The sequence below is a fragment of the Dermacentor albipictus genome, chromosome 5, assembly GCF_038994185.2.
Source record: "Dermacentor albipictus isolate Rhodes 1998 colony chromosome 5, USDA_Dalb.pri_finalv2, whole genome shotgun sequence".
NCBI classification, from domain to species: domain Eukaryota; kingdom Metazoa; phylum Arthropoda; class Arachnida; order Ixodida; family Ixodidae; genus Dermacentor; species Dermacentor albipictus.
The window spans coordinates 72,289,833-72,307,576 of record NC_091825.1 but is presented as its reverse complement, the minus strand read 5'-3'; the positions used below and the strand labels follow the sequence as shown (position 1 = coordinate 72,307,576).

Genomic DNA, 17,744 nt, shown 5'->3' with positions numbered 1-17,744 from the left:
TCTACTAGCGTCACAACTTTCCTGCCGAAAGCCAAAGTAACTTTTGTAGAATTGGGGGCCATACTCTTATGGATGCGGAAGGCAAAAAAAAGTATAAAAAAATGATCCTGTACCATGCACTGGGCGCAGAAGAAGGAACACTAGGTGGTAAAAATTAATTCTGAGTCCTCTACTACCACGTCTAATTCAGTAGTATTGACGTAATATGCTGCTCATTTTATGCAATTAACGATTTTCCGAGATCCAAGAAAAGATACTGCTAAGCATCAGAGCTCCATTAATAACTTCATAGAATGGCGTTAATACAGCCAGTTTCACTCTCGCTTTTCAGCAAGACCTTGCGTGATTAAATGATTTGTTTTCCCTCTGTGTTTCTTCACGAAATATGATAGTTGATATATGAAACCATGTTGCGCGCAGCTGCTTGGCACGGCAATTAGCACTTTAGACATGGTAACTTCTTCTAGCATTGTATTAAGAGAAGGCATAATATAAAACGAGCTATTACAAGTCGCTGTAGTTTGAATTATGCAGTTGTCCTCCATGTTCGGCGTTTGCTACCTTAACAACAAAGATCATCAGAAAAATGGTTACTGTATGACATCTGCTTATCGCAGAAAAAGAAAACGCGTGAATGGATAAGCTGACGTATGCGCAGCGTATTGTATATAGATGCCCACGTACGGAAGACAGGCTGACAAGCAAAATTATTTTAAAAGATGTATACATGCGTTTAGTAGGCGTATATAATCAACAACGTCTCGTAAAGCGCGTTCCTGAAGGCCTGAAAGGATTACCGAAAATATATTTTTATACCATCTGACAAGACCCTTCGTCACTGGTCAATGCGTACATTCTTTCTTCCAAGGCTCGCTAGATCATCCCAACTATTTACCAGATGTTCGATTTCAACGTATCCGCGTTAGTTGTTTTCACCCCGATGTTGCACAGCCCTAGCACACCTGTCTGGAGTATTGAAACACCGTGCACCACCGTGATGGAGTGCCTCCTAGCGGAGGGTGCAACTGGCACGATAGTGCAGTTTCTCAGCCCAGACGTTGTCACGCTATCTGGCCATCTACCTGAGCAAACGTGACAACCGCTGAGGTCTCTGTTCACCTTCGTGTAGCTCACTACCAGGCGCTTTCGGGCTCCATTTGCATGCGGAAGCGTACATGATAAGCACGGGCTACCCGAAGCAAAGAAAGGCATCAAACAGAAGCCCGTCGGATCCGCTTATATTCCGTCGCACACTCATACGTAAGAGAAGCTGTGGTACTTCTAGAACCAACTCCTAACCAGCCACAGTAGCTCAGTGGCTTTGGTGTGAGACTGCTAAGCAAAGTTTCACGTATTCAATCAAGGTTGCGGAGACCGCACTCCAAAGGGTGCGGTAGGCAAACAAACAAAAGTTAGTGTACCATGCAATAGGGGCATGATCAGGAACGCCAGGTAGTCAATGTTAATCTTGAGTCCGCTACTACCACGTCTGATCAAATAGTATTGACGCAATATGCGACATGTTTTTTTTTGCACTTAATGATTTTTGGGGACCCAAGAAAAGATACTGGCAAGCTTCAGAACGTCTTTAATAACTTCAGAGAATGGCGTTTACACAGCCAGCTTCAGTTTCGCGTCTAAGCAGGTGTGTGTCTCGCCACGTCACGACGCATTAGGTGGCTGCATGTGCAAACGACGCTGCGAACTTTTGGAACTTGCTCCCCCTCACTCGGTCACCTCATATGCCGCTGCTCAAAATGAAATTTCTGGATTGTACGTGTCAAAACCGCGATCTCATTTTGAGGCTGGCCGTAGTAGGCACGCCTTCTACCCCTCTCGGTGGTAGTTGATAGTCTCCTCCTGTCTATTTATCTGCTTTCATAACATGTAATAATATTACCTTTTGAACGCGTATTTATTGCTAAATGCGCGAGTATTTTTCTTTTCCGCCCTCCTTGTAAGGTAGCCGCCGTCACTGAGATCGAAGCCGCGACCTGGAGCTCAGCAGCACAACCCATAGCCACTGAGCTACCATGGTGGGTTCTGTGCCGGTAATCCTTGAGAGGCCCGATGTAGCAGCATACCAGTACGACCGAGTGATCCGCAGCGAATGTCCAAACCTCGTGATGTCCTGCTCCTGCGTGAGCACATACGGCGTTGCGAAGTTATGACGCAAACCTCACGAAAAGCAAACCGAAACTGGTTGTAGAAAATCTATTATACTAAGTCATCTAAGGTGCCCTGAGCATTCCAGCAGTTTTGCTTTCAGGCTTTCGCAGCTTTAGGACCTTCCTTTTAACGTGGGTAAACCCACGTGCACCTTCGGAACCCTAAGCTCCACGTTTTAATTTAAAACAGGAGCTCTTATCCGCCCGAATGCGCGGATAAAAAACGGAAAGTTGTGCTGTCGTCTATGTGCAAGCAGTACTGGGCGCCCTCTAATCACATAACGATACCTCTTCATGCCTGTCTCTGAGGGGATTCTGAGGGCGAAGCGTGGTGTGCATGCATCAAGCTGCCACGTGTATATGTGTGAAATCGGAACTTGCACAAGAGAAGCAAGCACGGGACAGGACGGAGCTTCTCAGAGAGGGTTACTTCCCCACTTAGCCTCCATAAACCGGGCCCTCGAGATAAAGTATGTGAGTTGACATTCGTTCCTTTTGTAAGTATTCTGCGTAAGTAAAATACGTGATTAGAAGTTTGCCAAACTTATTAAGTATGCAATATTCAAGTTTACAGTTGGCCTTCTTTAAGCAAAGTGTTTCAAGCTGAGCAATTATAGAAGTATGCTTTAGATTACTTTCAGGCACTTTTTATTAAAAATTCTTCGTTGCGGGAGTGTACCTTCTCCGAATGAATTAGTGACGCTACTGGTTACTCCGGCACATGTGTCTCGAGCTCAAAAAAAGAAAAGGTGACCATCTTGCGCAAGCACTTTCTTTCTGCTTCCTTAGTTTCTTTTAATTTATTTATGTAGTTCTGATTTAAAATAAAATAAGTTTTTACGTGAAAGCGACTTAGAACACTAGGGAGCATTATACTTCCGACTACAGAAAATTGCATTTTACAGCACCACAGAAACGCACAATGTTCAAGCAATATCATAACGAACACAATCTTACAAAACTCAGAACTTGAAAGCACATAGTTTAAAGAAGCAATAATATTTATGCGTTATCGTCGAAAAATTCCCAGGGTCCTGTGTTATCACTAAGGCGACTTGAAGGCGAAATCCCAAGTGCCTGTGTATTAAAGACGGGCAAATGACCTACACTTCTCCCTTTATTCGCTTAGTCCACTTCGCGTAATCATCCCTATCAATTTTCTAAGTTATCCCCCTAATTCGCTTATTCATGCTCTTATTGCGATTAGTCTAATTCGCTTAGTCATCCTCTTGAAGAACCTAGTCACCAAGCTTAATTCTCAGGCTTTTAAATAGTCTCAGTCATACACCTAATTCGCTTAGTCATTCACTTAATTCGCTTTATAATCCTTATTAATTCGCTTTATCATCCATCTTGCTTTCTTATTGGGGTATAAACCATTGTTGATGATAGTTGTTGTACATATCGTGTCATGGACGCATTTTCGCTCGACGACCTTTAAGGTCGACTGAACGATGAGACATATAAGGCTTTCGCCCTAACTATGCGGTGTTTCACGCGTCCTGGCATTTCGTTGTACACAACTATACATTTTGGCTTCAATTACTTCGATAAGTAGTTAGTTGTCTGCATCACTAGAAGGACCATGACAAGCTCACTATACGTTCCTGCTTCCATGGCGCATACACGCAGAGTAAAAATGTTCGGGTGCTAATTGACGCTGCTTTAGAAGCTTAGACTGTTGGGCCAGTTGGTGCATCATGTAGTGTCGTTGAGCGGAAATACGGGTGGGAAGAAACGGAATAGACAGGATAAATGTGTGAGCGTCTGCCCTTTGCGCTCCGTTTCTTCCCCCCTGTAGTTCCGCTCAACGACAGTACATGACGCTTTTTTAGTTATGCGATGCACACCGTGCCCCCCCCTCCCTTTCCCCATTTGAGATACTACATGGAGCGCGATATGCTTCTAGGTTCATTGTTAAAATCGCTTTTTGTGTACTGATTTATAACGAGAACTTCTACAGCAAAATAATTGCTTCTATATATCAGGTACGTCCTACCCCCCTAACGTGATATAGCGTGATCAAAAACTAGCGCAAAACCAGCTAAACTCAAGGCAAAGCTTTATTCGCACGACTTCCGAGATGTCCTCTGACCATCATTTTTCCAGCCGTACTTTACTGACTCTGGCGTCTGTGGCCGCTCACTTTTGTGGTGTTTTCGATTTTTCAAGGTAAATTAGGAAGAAAATAAGAAAAAAAATCCACGACCTAACATCGCACGGATAAAGAATCAGACATCTGGCCCATTAAAGCTTCCAGCCGCTCTTCCAGTGGTTCTCAATCTAATTAAGAAAATTGTTATCCTTGTAGTCCCACACCTCTATGTGGAGAATGTAAAGCAAAAAGCCGAGAAAGATATATGCGACGTCGAGGATGGAATCTCACAGAATTGCTGCCTTATTAAGAAATCGCTGGTGAGATATCGCCCCAGCACTTGAAGACGTGCCCTAAAATTGAAGCATGCTGCTCAAGCGATGAACCACGTTGTAGATCATGAATCTTCAAAAACTTAGAACGTGGCCATACGGGCTATCTGGCAAACTCCAACGAATGCACCAGCCTAACTCGATGGACATCACTTTGAAATAATGATATTGCAAAAGATCGACCGAATTTTACCACATTTCCTTTAGCACTATTGAGAGTGTACTTCCTTTTAATAAGATCCACATTCATGGCACTTAGTCGTATCTTGCCTACTGCGTTGTAGAAGCGTATTGATCAGAATTACAATGCTGCTATAACCGAGCAGATAAATTATGAATAAGCAACGTAAATGCGTATGTTATTAAAGGAACTACCTTATCGACGTTGTTAAGTGAAAGTTGTTGAAATTGGGCTGATCTTTTGAAGTATCTTTGTTTATAAATGCTGTCCATTTAGTTACTTTGATGCCTTACGCGGATGTTCAACAGATGGTTTAAGGGGCATGCACAAAACTCTTGAGTATGCTTTTGAAAAAACTTAGTATGACATGTCGATCACTCTAGGGCGACTTCAGCAATGTAATCTAATCCACTTTTACCTAAAAGAAAATTTTGTCTATCTCATTGCTAGTCCGAGTACAAAATCTTCGGTTCATTTCCAATAGAGTGTCTATTCATCATCATCATCATCATCATCAGCCTGGTTACGCCCACTGCAGGGCAAAGGCCTCTCCCATATTTCTCCAACAACCCCGGTCATGTACTAATTGTGGCCATGCCGTCCCTGCAAACTTCTTAATCTCATCCGCCCACCTAACTTTCTGCCGTCCCCTGCTACGCTTCCCTTCCCTTGGAATCCAGTCCGTAACCCTTAATGACCATCGGTTATCTTCCCTACTCATTACATCTCCTGTCCATGCCCATTTCTTTTTCTTGATTTCAACTAAGATGTCATTAACTCGCGTTTGTTCCCTCACCCAATCTGCTCTTTTCTTATCCCTTAACGTTACACCTATCATTCTTCTTTCCATAGCTCGTTGCGTCGTCCTCAATTTGAGTAGAACCCTTTTCGTAAGCCTCCAGGTTTCTGCCCCGTAGGTGAGTACTGGTAAGACACAGCTATTATACACTTTTCTCTTGAGGGATAATGGCAACCTGCTGTTCATGATCTGAGAATGCCTGCCAAACGCACCCCAGCCCATTCTTATTCTTCTGATTATTTCTGTCTCATGATCCGGATCCGCAGTCACTACCTGCCCTAAGTAGATGTATTCCCTTACGACTTCCAGTGCCTCGCTGCCTATTGTAAACTGCTGTTCTCTTCCGAGACTGTTAAACATTACTTTAGTTTTCTGCAGATTAATTTTTAGACCCGCTCTTCTGCTTTGCCTCACCAGGTCAGTGAGCATGCATTGCAGTTGGTCCCCTGAGTTACTAAGCAAGGCAATATCATCAGCGAATCGCAAGTTACTAAGGTATTCTCCATTAACTTTTATCCCCATTTCTTCCCAATCCAGGTCTCTGAATACCTCCTGTAAACACGCTGTGAATAGCATTGGAGAGATCGTATCTCCCTGCCTGACGCCTTTCTTTATTGGGATTTTGTTGCTTTCTTTATGGAGGACTATGGTGGCTGTGGAGCCGCTATAGATATTTTTCAGTATTTTTACATGTGGCTCGTCTACACCCTGATTCCGTAATGCCTCCATTACTGCTGAGGTTTCGACAGAATCAAATGCTTTCTCGTAATCAATGAAAGCTATATATAAGGGTTGGTTATATTCCGCACATTTCTCTATCACCTGATTGATAGTGTGAATATGATCTATTGTTGAGTAGCCTTTACGGAATCCTGCCTGGTCCTTTGCTTGACAGAAGTCTAAGGTGTTCCTGATTCTATTTGCGATTACCTTAGTAAATAGTTTGTAGGCAACGGACAGTAAGCTGATTGGTCTATAATTTTTCAAGTCTTTGGCGTCCCCTTTCTTATGGATTAGGATTATGTTTGCATTTTTCCAAGATTTGGGTACGGTCGAAGTCATGAGGCATTGCGTATACATGGTGGCCAGTTTCTCTAGAACAATCTGCCCACCATCCTTCAACAAATCTGCTGTTACCTGATCCTCCCCAGCTGCCTTCCCCTTTTGCATATCTCCCAAGGCTTTCTTTACTTCTTCCGGCGTTACCTGTGGGATTTCGAATTCCTCTAGACTATTTTCTCTTCCATTATCGTCGTGAGTGGCACTGGTACTGTACAAATCTCTATAGAACTCCTCAGCCACTTGTACTATCTCATCCATATTAGTAATGATATTGCCGGCTTTGTCTCTTAACGCATACATCTGATTCTTGCCAATTCCTAGTTTCTTCTTCACTGTTTTCAGGCTTCCTCCGTTCCTGAGAGCATGTTCAATTCTATCCATATTATAGTTCCTTATGTCAGCTGTCTTACGCTTGTTGATTAACTTCGAAAGTTCTGCCAGTTCTATTCTAGCTGTAGGGTTAGAGGCTTTCATACATTGGCGTTTCTTGATCAGATCTTTCGTCTCCTGCGATAGTTTACTGGTATCCTGTCTAACGGAGTTACCACCGACTTCCACTGCACACTCCTTAAAGATGTCCACAAGATTGTCGTTCATTGCTTCAACACTAAGGTCCTCTTCCTGAGTTAAAGCCGAATACCTGTTCTGTAGCTTGATCTGGAATTGCTCTATTTTCCCTCTTACCGCTAACTCATTGATCGGCTTCTTATGTACCAGTTTCTTCCGTTCCCTTCTCAGGTCTAGGCTAATTCGAGTTGTTACCATCTTGTGGTCACTGCAGCGCACCTTGCCGGGCACGTCCACATTTTTTATGATGCCAGGGTTAGTGCAGAGTATGAAGTCTATATCATTTCTAGTCTCACCATTCGGGCTCCTCCACGTCCACTTTCGGCTATCTCGTTTGCGGAAGAAGAGTGTCTATTACCATTATGGAAACAGCGCGTCGGCCAATTAAAATTTACCAGCGCATAAATGAAAAAGTTTTAATTCGGTGAGCGAATCCTGCCGAGTAGGGTGGTGGCCACATTTCTTTCGTAAGCCGAGGCTAAAACAGATGAGGGTAGGTTTAAGGTATAAAGAAAAAAATTTCTTACTCCTGTTCTCGAAAGTTGTGTGCTGTACAACCGATGGGGTCAGGCTGTCAAACTTAGCCATGTAACTTGTAATTTTTGCGTGAAGCAAACTAGGCCGCCATTCATCTTATTTTGCTACAGAGGTTGCTGCACTCGCGACCGAGTTCTTTCTTTTTTTTCTTGAGGGGCACTGTTTACTTCTTATAGGCAAAGAGCTTTATTTGACTTTCTTCGGTCTTCTTATGATGGGTGGTCAGGATTTCTCAGCTGACAGAATGAGGAAGGCGTGTTGCCATAAATAGGAGAAGAATGCTGCAGCAAAGCTCGAGCCAGAGAAGAGAAACCAGGCCACCCTAGATGAACGCAAGGCGCTGGGGTCTGCGGACCATGGCGGTTCGTTGGAGAGGCACTGGCGTCAGGCCAAAGGTTCATGAACCTTCATGGTCGGTCAAATCACTGGCCAGATTGTTGCGGCGATGACTTTGGTGTAAAATGAATAGACGTTAGAAACACGACGCGAGGCTCGGCATCAACGGAAGGCAGACATGGCAGCAGAGGAGTAGGAAAGAACGTGACACCGACGACTGCCACAGACGAACATTTGGGTTAAGACAGTGCGACAATCACCTGCGACGATTCCTGCGCATCCTTGCGTTTGTATTTTATAGTTTCTTTTTTCTGAGGTTAATCATAAAAAAATTGAATCGCACACTGTGAACTTACATACATTGTGCAAAGACTGCAAATCTCGTCAGATTACTCGCATGCACGACATTATTATTAATTTCTATTTTGTAACGTTTACACACTTGCAACGGCACTTGCACCTCTTGTGAATCATAAATACCTCACCGTTTATTTCACTGAAGTGAAATATTGCAGTTGAGTGTGGAGTGACCTCACGTACCGAAGAGTATTTGAGCAACCAATCACCTGAATACTACACAGCGCCTTTTGGACGTTCCTAAGAAACTGTGTAATAACATAATCCCTGCAACAAAACATGTTATGAAGGCTACAGAGAAACCTATTGAAAGAAAAATAAAATACTAACAAATCACTCTCGTTCGCAAGATCCATTAGTACTTTGAGGGCAATGCAAAAACTTCACCACGTGCCAAAAAAAAACAACCAGCAGAAAATAAGACAACCTTATGGAAAAAAAGAAGAAAGCGGAAGAACGTCTTGTTATCCAAGTTTTCGCCATTAGTCCAATAAAGTGCCGTCAGGCCGCACTGGATGATTAATGGCCATTGATATTTCTTAGAGTAAGAGCTATGTTCTATTTGTTTTGGAAGATTTTCTAGTCGAGTTAGAGCGCGTTGTCTGCCCTTCCGGCAAAGTGCTTATTTTTGGTTTAGCACGCAAAGTGGACGCAAATAAAATAGCACTTTAACCTGTTGTGAAACTGATACAAAACAACGCAAACCTGATTTGACTTCTCAAGAAAGTCATTCAAAGTCGTTAAACGCTTCGGCACTTTTTTATTCAGGCTGACGTGTTCGAAAACGACAACACACAACTGAGCCAAGTCGACGTTTTAGATTTGGCAGGACGATATTTCTGAGCGTCAAGCATGCCTATTATGATAACCTTCTCCTTGGCTGTTAAATATTGTTCTTTAAGCCTACCTTCTTTATCTCTGCAGGCTATTATCAGTAGAAGTGCCAGTAGTAAATTTCTAGATTTCTTCTGTGTTATAGAGATGAGCCGCGAACATTCGTCTCTCCCCTTGAAAATATCGCCACGAGACCATACTCGAAACGTTCTTGTGCATAGGCTGCTTCGTAATGTACTATTATAAAACATTGGGTCATTCGGTTATAACTCGATGGGAAAAAAATCAAAAGCAAGATTTGTGCAAGCTGCCTTGCTTACTGCAGACACCATCACATAAATGCACCTGTCACCTCAATCCTCCATCGACCTTTCTTTCCCACTTCTTTGATATCCCAAGAGCTCCGTAGCATTTTACGGCAGGAATCTGAAGAAGGTTTTTAATTTGGGAATTTTCTTTTATTCTGTTCTTTCGTTATTTATTTCTTTGGCAGTTTAAGCATTTCTGTCCAATGGTGTTGATAGCTAGGACTCATAACACATAGAGGCTACACATCGGCAATCTTATATTCTCTGGATTCCCCTGCCTTACGTATCTCAGTAATGCAGCGAGAACGAAAAGAAAAAGTCTACGCCCGTATTGCCTTATACTGGGCAAGTTTTGCGGCAGTAGAAAATAACGGCAGGGGGAAATTGTTGTAATATTGGGAAGCATATACTTCTTGAGACCAAATTTAATGCCAATCGAATACGAACTGAAATAACACCGAAAGCGAATCGAGTGCAACACGTTTCGAATTGTTTTCGTAGAATGAACAACTGTTTTCGCAATCAATAGAAAAAGCACGTTCGCATCATTATGTTTGAAACGTTAACAACTTAGTCTCCTTACTTTGCAGGCTATGAAATATGCATTAATAAAACGAATGGAGCATTAGACTATGTAAAGTGTTTGTTCGCATACGCAGGACCTTCCGGAAGTCTCGCCCTTGGAACAACATATACTGAAGTACGTACGTGGTCAAGTTTTGTGCGTATACAATGCCCGTGGACATGGAAGTTTAGTAGAGTTGTTAAATTTTGTGTAATTTTATACAATCAAATTTTCTATAGTAATGGTTTCACCGCAGACATTTTTTTAGATAGATAGAATAAACTTTAATGTCCAACGGAAAAAGGTGATCTACCCACCCCCCGACGCACAGGTCAGGGGGCGAGTGCCGCCGCCTCAGATGCAGGCTGGGAGGTCTTGGGTCCCAGCAGCCTCTTCGGCCAGTTGGACGAGCCGGAGCTGGAGCTCAGGGTCCGAGCTGCGCAGCAGGGTCTCCCAGGTGTCTCTACTATCTATTTTGTGCGTTCCCCCGGGAGAGTACGGACATTCCCATATTATGTGGTCGAGGGTCCCTCTCGCCCCACAAAGATTACATTTATCGCTCCTGGCCTCGGGGAACATGTGGTTCGCCATAACCGGGTGCGGATATGTATAAGTTTGTAGTCGTCTCCACGCGACTGCTTGTCTGTTGTTTAATTTTGGGTCTGGCGGGGATACCAGTCTACGAGCCAATTTATAATGCTGCGTGATCTCCCCATATTTTAGCATGCGCTCTCCGCTCCCTCGGTCATCGAGGGGCCCCGTAGCGGCTCGGCGGTAGAGATCTCGAGCCAGCTCGTGGGCCGCCTCGTTGCCGGGGACGGCTTCATGCGCCGGAGTCCAAATTATTTGAATTTTTCTATCTAGCTTTCTCTGGCCTAGGATTCTGGCCGCTAAGGGCGAGATCCTTCCCTTGCTAAAATTTTGTATGGCAGTTTTGCTGTCACTGATCACAAATTTCGCGTCCGTTCCAGCGCAAGCTAATGCGATCGCAATTTCCTCGGCAACTTCTATGTTGCGCCCGCGCAGAGTGACAGCAGTCACGGGAATACCCCGGCCGCTGACGGCCGTTGCCACCGTAAAACTGCCGCTACCTCCCGCCGCGTCTACATAGGCCACCTCATGCTCCGAGATATTACCGAATCTAATTTTTAATGCTTCGGCTCGTTTATGCCTCCTGTCTTTGTTATGTTCCGGGTGCATGTTTTTTGGCAGAGGGGGGATAATCAGATTTTTTCTAATTTCCCTATCTACTTCCACCTTTTGGGTGGGGCCTCTGTCCGGGTTTATTCCAACTTTGGCCAATATGGCTCTTCCAGTCTTCGTGGTGCTAAGTCTCTCAATTTGAGAGGTTCGCACCGCTTCCGCCAGTTCTGCCCATGTGTTGTGCACTCCTAGAGCCATCAGTCTCTCTGTTGATGTACACATGGGCAGTCCCAGCGCTCGTTTTACGCATTTCCTCATTAGAGAATCAATCTTTTCTCTTTCCACCACTTTCAAATCGAGATATGGCGTTGCATAGCTCACCCGGCTGAATATGTACGCCTGTATTAGCTTAAATAAATTTTTTTCCTTTAGCCCTCGACCTTTGCTGGCCACCCGCCTAATTAGGCTCAGGGTCTGTAATGCGTGATTCTGCAGCCTCTTGAGGGTCTCGCCATTGTAGCCGTGTGACTGGAGAATCAGGCCCAAGATTCTAATTTGCTCTACTATTGGTACCTCTTTACCCGCCACCTTAATTTTGATCTCCGATGGTGCCTTGCACCTTAAGTGTTTCGGATTGTATATAAACAATTCTGATTTCTGCGGCGAGCATGCTAGGCCTCTCTCGGCCGCGTAATCGACTATGATGTCGGTGGCGGCCTGGAGCAGGCTTTCGACGGCTGAATCACTTCCCCGGTTGACCCAGAGGGTGATATCATCCGCATATATACTAAATTTTAATCCCTCGAGCTTTGCCAATTGCTCGGGGAGTTCTCGCATAGCCACGTTGAAGAGTAGGGGAGACAGCACTGATCCTTGGGGCGTACCCTTACTCCCTAGCTCAATTGTGGGGGATTCCAGCGTTTGGAACCTCATGCAAGCAGTTCTTCCCGTCAGGAAGTCCCTGATGTATCGATATGTCCTGGTACCTACATTAATCTTGTTCAGCCCTTCCAGGACCGCCTCATGCTTTACGTTGTCAAAAGCCTTCGTGAGGTCCAGTCCCAGAATTGCTTTTGCATCTTTAGACCTTGAGTCTATTATATCATGTTTGATTTGGAGCATGACGTCCTGCGTACACAATTGAGGTCGGAACCCGACCATCTCATGTGGCCACAGATCGCCCTGCTCCATGAAGCCCATCAGTCTGGTCTGGACGACGTGCTCCATCAATTTCCCCACGCATGAAGTTAAGGAAATTGGCCGTAAGTTTTCCAATTGCGGAGGCTTCCCGGGTTTTGGTATTAAAGTAATGCTTGCCGTCTTCCACTGTTGTGGGAGCTCGCCTTTTTCCCAACATTCCTGCATGTACTTCGTTAGATAGCTAATGGAATCATCGTCTAAGTTTCTGAGCATTTTGTTCGTTACCCCGTCAGGGCCTGGAGCCGACTTCGTTCTGAGTCTTACAATCTCTGCTCGCACTTCCGCTTCTGTGATGGGGGCGTCCAACGCCTCGTTAGGCGCTCCACCATAGTCGGGTAGTGGAGTTCGCGATGTTTCCCCCACGAACGTCTCAATTAATTTCTTCATGAAATAATCATCGTTCCCTACGAACGCGTGCCTAGCTTTTGCCAATCTTATACCGGATTGAGTTTTCGAGCTTGCAGGGTCCAACAAATGCCGGAGGATGTTCCACGTCTTGGAGAGGTGCATGCTCCCCTCCATTTCGTCACACTTGTTGGCCCAATTTTGTTCGCATAATGTAAAAGTATAATCTTCGATTTCCTTATTGTGCCTAGCAATCCTTCTTCTGAGGTTGCGGTTCCATTTCTGATTTTTGAGACGACGTTCCATGCTTTGCTTAGCTTCCCACATATGCAGAAGACGGCTGTCCGCTATCTCCGGGGCGTTATCCCCTTCGAGCGTTTTTGTCGTCCTTCTAACGTCCGATTTGAGCGCCGTCGTCCATTCCTCGATGTTTCTGATGGGCCCCAGTTCCTGCGCTCTCCTGATATCTCTAAAGTTATCCCATTCAACGACGGCCGGCGCGCGAGCCCTGCGCGTTTGAAGGCCCACTTTCAGTATGGAAACAATTATGTAGTGGTCGCTGCCAAAATTTTGATCCGAATTATGCCATTCTAGATCTTTAATGTTTTTCGAGAATGTTAGATCTGGAGATGTATCCTTACTAACGCTATTGCCCACCCTCGTTGGACTCTCAGGGTCCGTGTGCAGAGTGAGCCCTATGTCATGCGTATCTTCCCACAGCTGTCTGCCTTTCGGGCTTTGGTGCGGGTACCCCCATTCCTGGTGATGTGCATTAAAGTCCCCCACTATCAACAGTGGCTGGTTGCTTGAAATTTTGAGGGCCTTGCGAAGCAGACATTTTTTTACTGTCAAGCGACAATCATGTTGTCTTAAGAAAGCAGCCGTAGACAGAGGTTTTACTCAGAACAAGAAAGGATGCACTTTATTGGCCGGGATAAACCTTCCATCGAATCAAACGTCTACAGAATGCAGATACTGCTCTATTTTGTTTATAATTTCTGGAGATTTCAGGTATTCCAGTTTATTGCTTTGTAACTGGAACAATTGAAACAATCAAAATTTGCGCCAAATCATTGCTTTAATTCGTAAACCTCTGACTCATAATTTTCTAGAACATTTTCATATAAGTTGCTCTTTCTTCAACACTGATAGGACCAACAGTCCATAGACACGGGCGCATCGCTGAAGGTGGATATTCCACCGACGAATAATGATCCAGGGGACACGGTACCAGAATTCGGCGGAAGCAAAAGAGTCCATTTTACGCCCCAACCACGTGGGTGGACACAACGTAACTGTCGATATTCAGTTATACCAGGTACAAGAGAATAAAAAAACGACGTTCGCAGAGCTGAATGCCAGCATCGCCCGTCTGTTGTCTTGTCTCTACCTAATCCTTAATACAAGCTCCTGTCACATTTTTTTTCTCTGTCCCCCACCTCAGTGCATCTACACGTGCGCTCCCCTTTCCAACCTTGCGCTTCATCCTCACCAGCCAGCCTACTTCCGAAAGCGCCAAGCCATGCTCTCAATCTAGCTGCAGAAAGCAGCACTTTGACCTACCCTCTCCTTCTCGAAAACAACTCACACACACACACATACCTGTGCTTCGTTCATTCAGCATTAAGAAACAGCTATGCAGTTTCCATCTTACACGTGGTAACTGCTGGCATGTGCACAAGTTGGAAACGGCCGGCCGGTGACTCCGCCGAGGTTGAAAGGACTCGTGCGTACGTCGAAACACCACAAGTGCGAGCCATTATAGCTACTGGGACGAAATTCGATTTTTTGGCGAGGCAATTCAGAGCCACGACTTGTTGGCGCATGCGTGAACTTCTGCTTTTCTTTGGCGGCTCCATGCCCAACATAGCAAGGTTGTTCAGGCAATGATCACTCTCTTGAGAGCTTTGAAGTCGGCGAAATCGTCCAATCCGGTAGAGTTGTAATGCACGTCCATACCGTTTTTAATAACCTTCGTTTGCACACATTCCAGGGGCCTGTGGCGGACCCATGAGAAAGGGCCCTGGCTAGTGCAATCACGAGCGTGTCTCTGACGTAAAATTTTTCTAAAGAAATATTCGTTTGCGACGCACCTTGGTCAGCTTGTTTACTACCAATCTACGTTATTGTTGGCAATATAAAGTGTGAGAATTTAGGATAGGTTCATAACAAGAGGCTGATGTAATGTACCTAACGATTTCAATTCACGAAGCTACCAAGTGAGCGAGTGAATTGTAAATTTTGGTAGTTTGCAACATACGTAAGTTTCGAAAACGACGTTTATATGCTTAAAAATTTCTAAACTTTCCACGACCAGATTAAGTAAAGGGTTCATGGCATCGTCATCCCACAATTCTCAGTTTATCACTGTGCCTGCGAGTACAGGGGCTAATAAGGTTATACACAGAAAATCCGGCCGTTTAGTCCATATTTTCACTGCAAATTTCAATGTGAAAACGCTGTCTTATGTCGGTAACACTAACAGGAACTGCTTCGAAGCAAAAAGAAACTATAGCGGACGTCTTTCTCTGCGCGATCTGATAACCAAGTGCGTTGCAGGGCGTCGGCGCCGTTGAATTGTGCACACAGTTAATTTCCTCGCGTTGTAAAAAATGATGCAGAAACCACCTGCAGAAACGATCGCCGAAACCTACACGCACTTGCCTTGATTGCATATGAGTCATTGCGCCACCAGTTGATATAGGCAGTTTGAGCAATCCGAGCTGCTACGTAAAGCACGCTCACCACTGATGTAGGTTTAAATTGGTTCTAGAGCTGTGTTTCGAATGTCATTGAGAAGGACAGGAGTCACAAAAATTGCCTGCCTATGAACTGCCACAAAATGCGTTATATATTTAAAAAATTGAGAAAGTCTCACTTTAGACTTAGCTTCACTCGCGACATCGCACCAAGACTAAGCTCTTCCCGTTCCTCACTGCTGCGTCAGACACAGACAGGCGCCGATTCTTGGCTAAGTGCCGAATACTTTCTTTTTCATCAGGCATATTTCAGCTGCTGTGCAGGTATCATCATTCGGCCGGAATACTTGGGTCGATCTCAAGGCAGGGCAGGGCAGGGCAAGAAATCATCTCAAAGTTCTAGCTGTCACGAGGGAAAAGTGTGCGAAACTGGGATGGGACGAACACACCAAGGGTGACAAAGACCAACTTTGGCACGAGAAAAACATGCCTGCAGTCAGGGCCTAAGGTTTAAAGCGTGGGCTGCGTGCCGAAAGATTGAAGCTGTGATTTCGCCATCGTTCACGCATTTTCTTACAGCATTATTTGCAGTCACCATACACATTCCAAGCATAAATCGAAAACTCGAGGTGTGCTAAGCGTATGCGTGTGCTTCACACAAGGACAGAAGTTTGCTAGAGGTACGAGGTACATAAACATCATATTGATAAATGAGAGTGTGCATGGTAGTCTATTAAACACCTGAACTCAGCTTTTGAGGCGCCATGATGAAGTGCGCTATAGCTAACTGAGAGGGTTAGAGGTGATAAATACCGGACTAGTCCTAACTTGTTCAAAACACAAAATAAAAAAAACTCATTTGAGGCAGAACAAAAGATTCTCGTCTTTGGGGTAGATTACTAGACGATGTGAATGTTGCAAGCATAGGATATAAAAATAGATATTAGAATAATTACCGAAATAGGGCTAATCATAATTTTAACGCGCTGCCGTATGACCAGTATCAGCAATTTACGCACTGTAGCTGGTAAGACCTCAAAATATGTCCACTTGGACCAACTTCTGCGAATGACACCTTTAGATATCAAATTCGAAAGTGTGCGAAGTTAATCATTGCTGCTCCAGTAATTTTGAAGGTTCGAATCGTACAAACTAAGTGTAGCGCCAACGCCAAAATGCCAGTGGAACAACAAAACGTATTCAGCGCGGTTTTGACGCCGGACATCTTCAAAAGAGGTGATTTTTTTTTCATTCGTTCTATGGGAATGTAGCTTGTGAGCGAGCGAGCTTTTCAAATGACCCAATATATTACCTAAATTAATGAGTTAAAGTGCCGGTTAGTAAAATTGCGTTGATAAGTCGAATACGCATTTTGGGTTGCTTGGCGAAGAAATGTCGGCCTCTTCGAGTAATCCAGCTGAACAAGTTTGTTTGTGCGTGATTTCACAGCCATTACTTTTTACTTAAAAAAATAAATTCTGTAAAACCAAAAAAATGAAAAAGACCCTGGCATATTGTTGAAGGGAAAAAAACATGACTCTGTAGGTCTTCTACACAAGTGTCGAGATCTCTTTCAGTGGCAGTAAGCAGCATTGTTGGTGGTGGAGGCCTAACCGAGCATTTGTGCTTGCTAGGTGCCGCCCCTTCTGCCACAGGCACATACACGTAAGCCAAGAGCTGGGCGATGGAGTGATGACCCTCTGCGGCCAAGCTACAGATCCCCGCTTTGTACTTCCGGAACCACCATGCCCGTATTTTTTCTCCGTGGCCAACTTACAAACGCGTATTTAGCATCAAAAGCTGAATTATTACCGCTCTTAAAGTATACATATACTGCGAGTTTGAAAAAGCGAGTGCGTAAGAAGGAAAAAGCCTTCTCACACAGTTGAGAAAAGCATCCCGGGCAGAGCGAAATTTCCCTACTTTGCAGACATGCAACACAGAAGCATTTTCTCAAAGGCCCCCGTCCTGTTGCAGGCACCATGTTCTTTTTTTTTCCCCTAAAACTTGATGCGCGCGAACACGCTGCATACAGCTAAAATTTATCGTGCTGTGTCGCATTATTGTGTAGCCACTATTGCATTTTAGCAACGTTTCACGCGGCTCCTGTCACGATCCTAGCACCAAGTGCAACTTTCGGGAAAATGGATGGTTTCGACCATTTCCTCGTAAGTCTGGGCAGCACCCATGGATACGACGAAAATAAAACTACGATC

The 17,744-nt window shown here is 44.6% G+C and overlaps 1 protein-coding gene across 1 annotated transcript in view; it reads right to left on the bottom strand.

Moving 5' to 3' along the window:
• Window positions 1-1,577: 1,577 nt before the first annotated feature.
• LOC135899730 (uncharacterized) overlaps window positions 1,578-17,744 on the bottom strand; it is a 189,003-nt gene continuing 172,836 nt past the window's right edge. Inside the window, exon 3 of the mRNA XM_065429054.2 lies at window positions 1,578-2,137. Coding sequence (XP_065285126.1) covers window positions 2,029-2,137 — 109 coding nt within the window. The 3' untranslated portion in view covers window positions 1,578-2,028. The remainder of the gene's footprint in view (window positions 2,138-17,744) is intronic.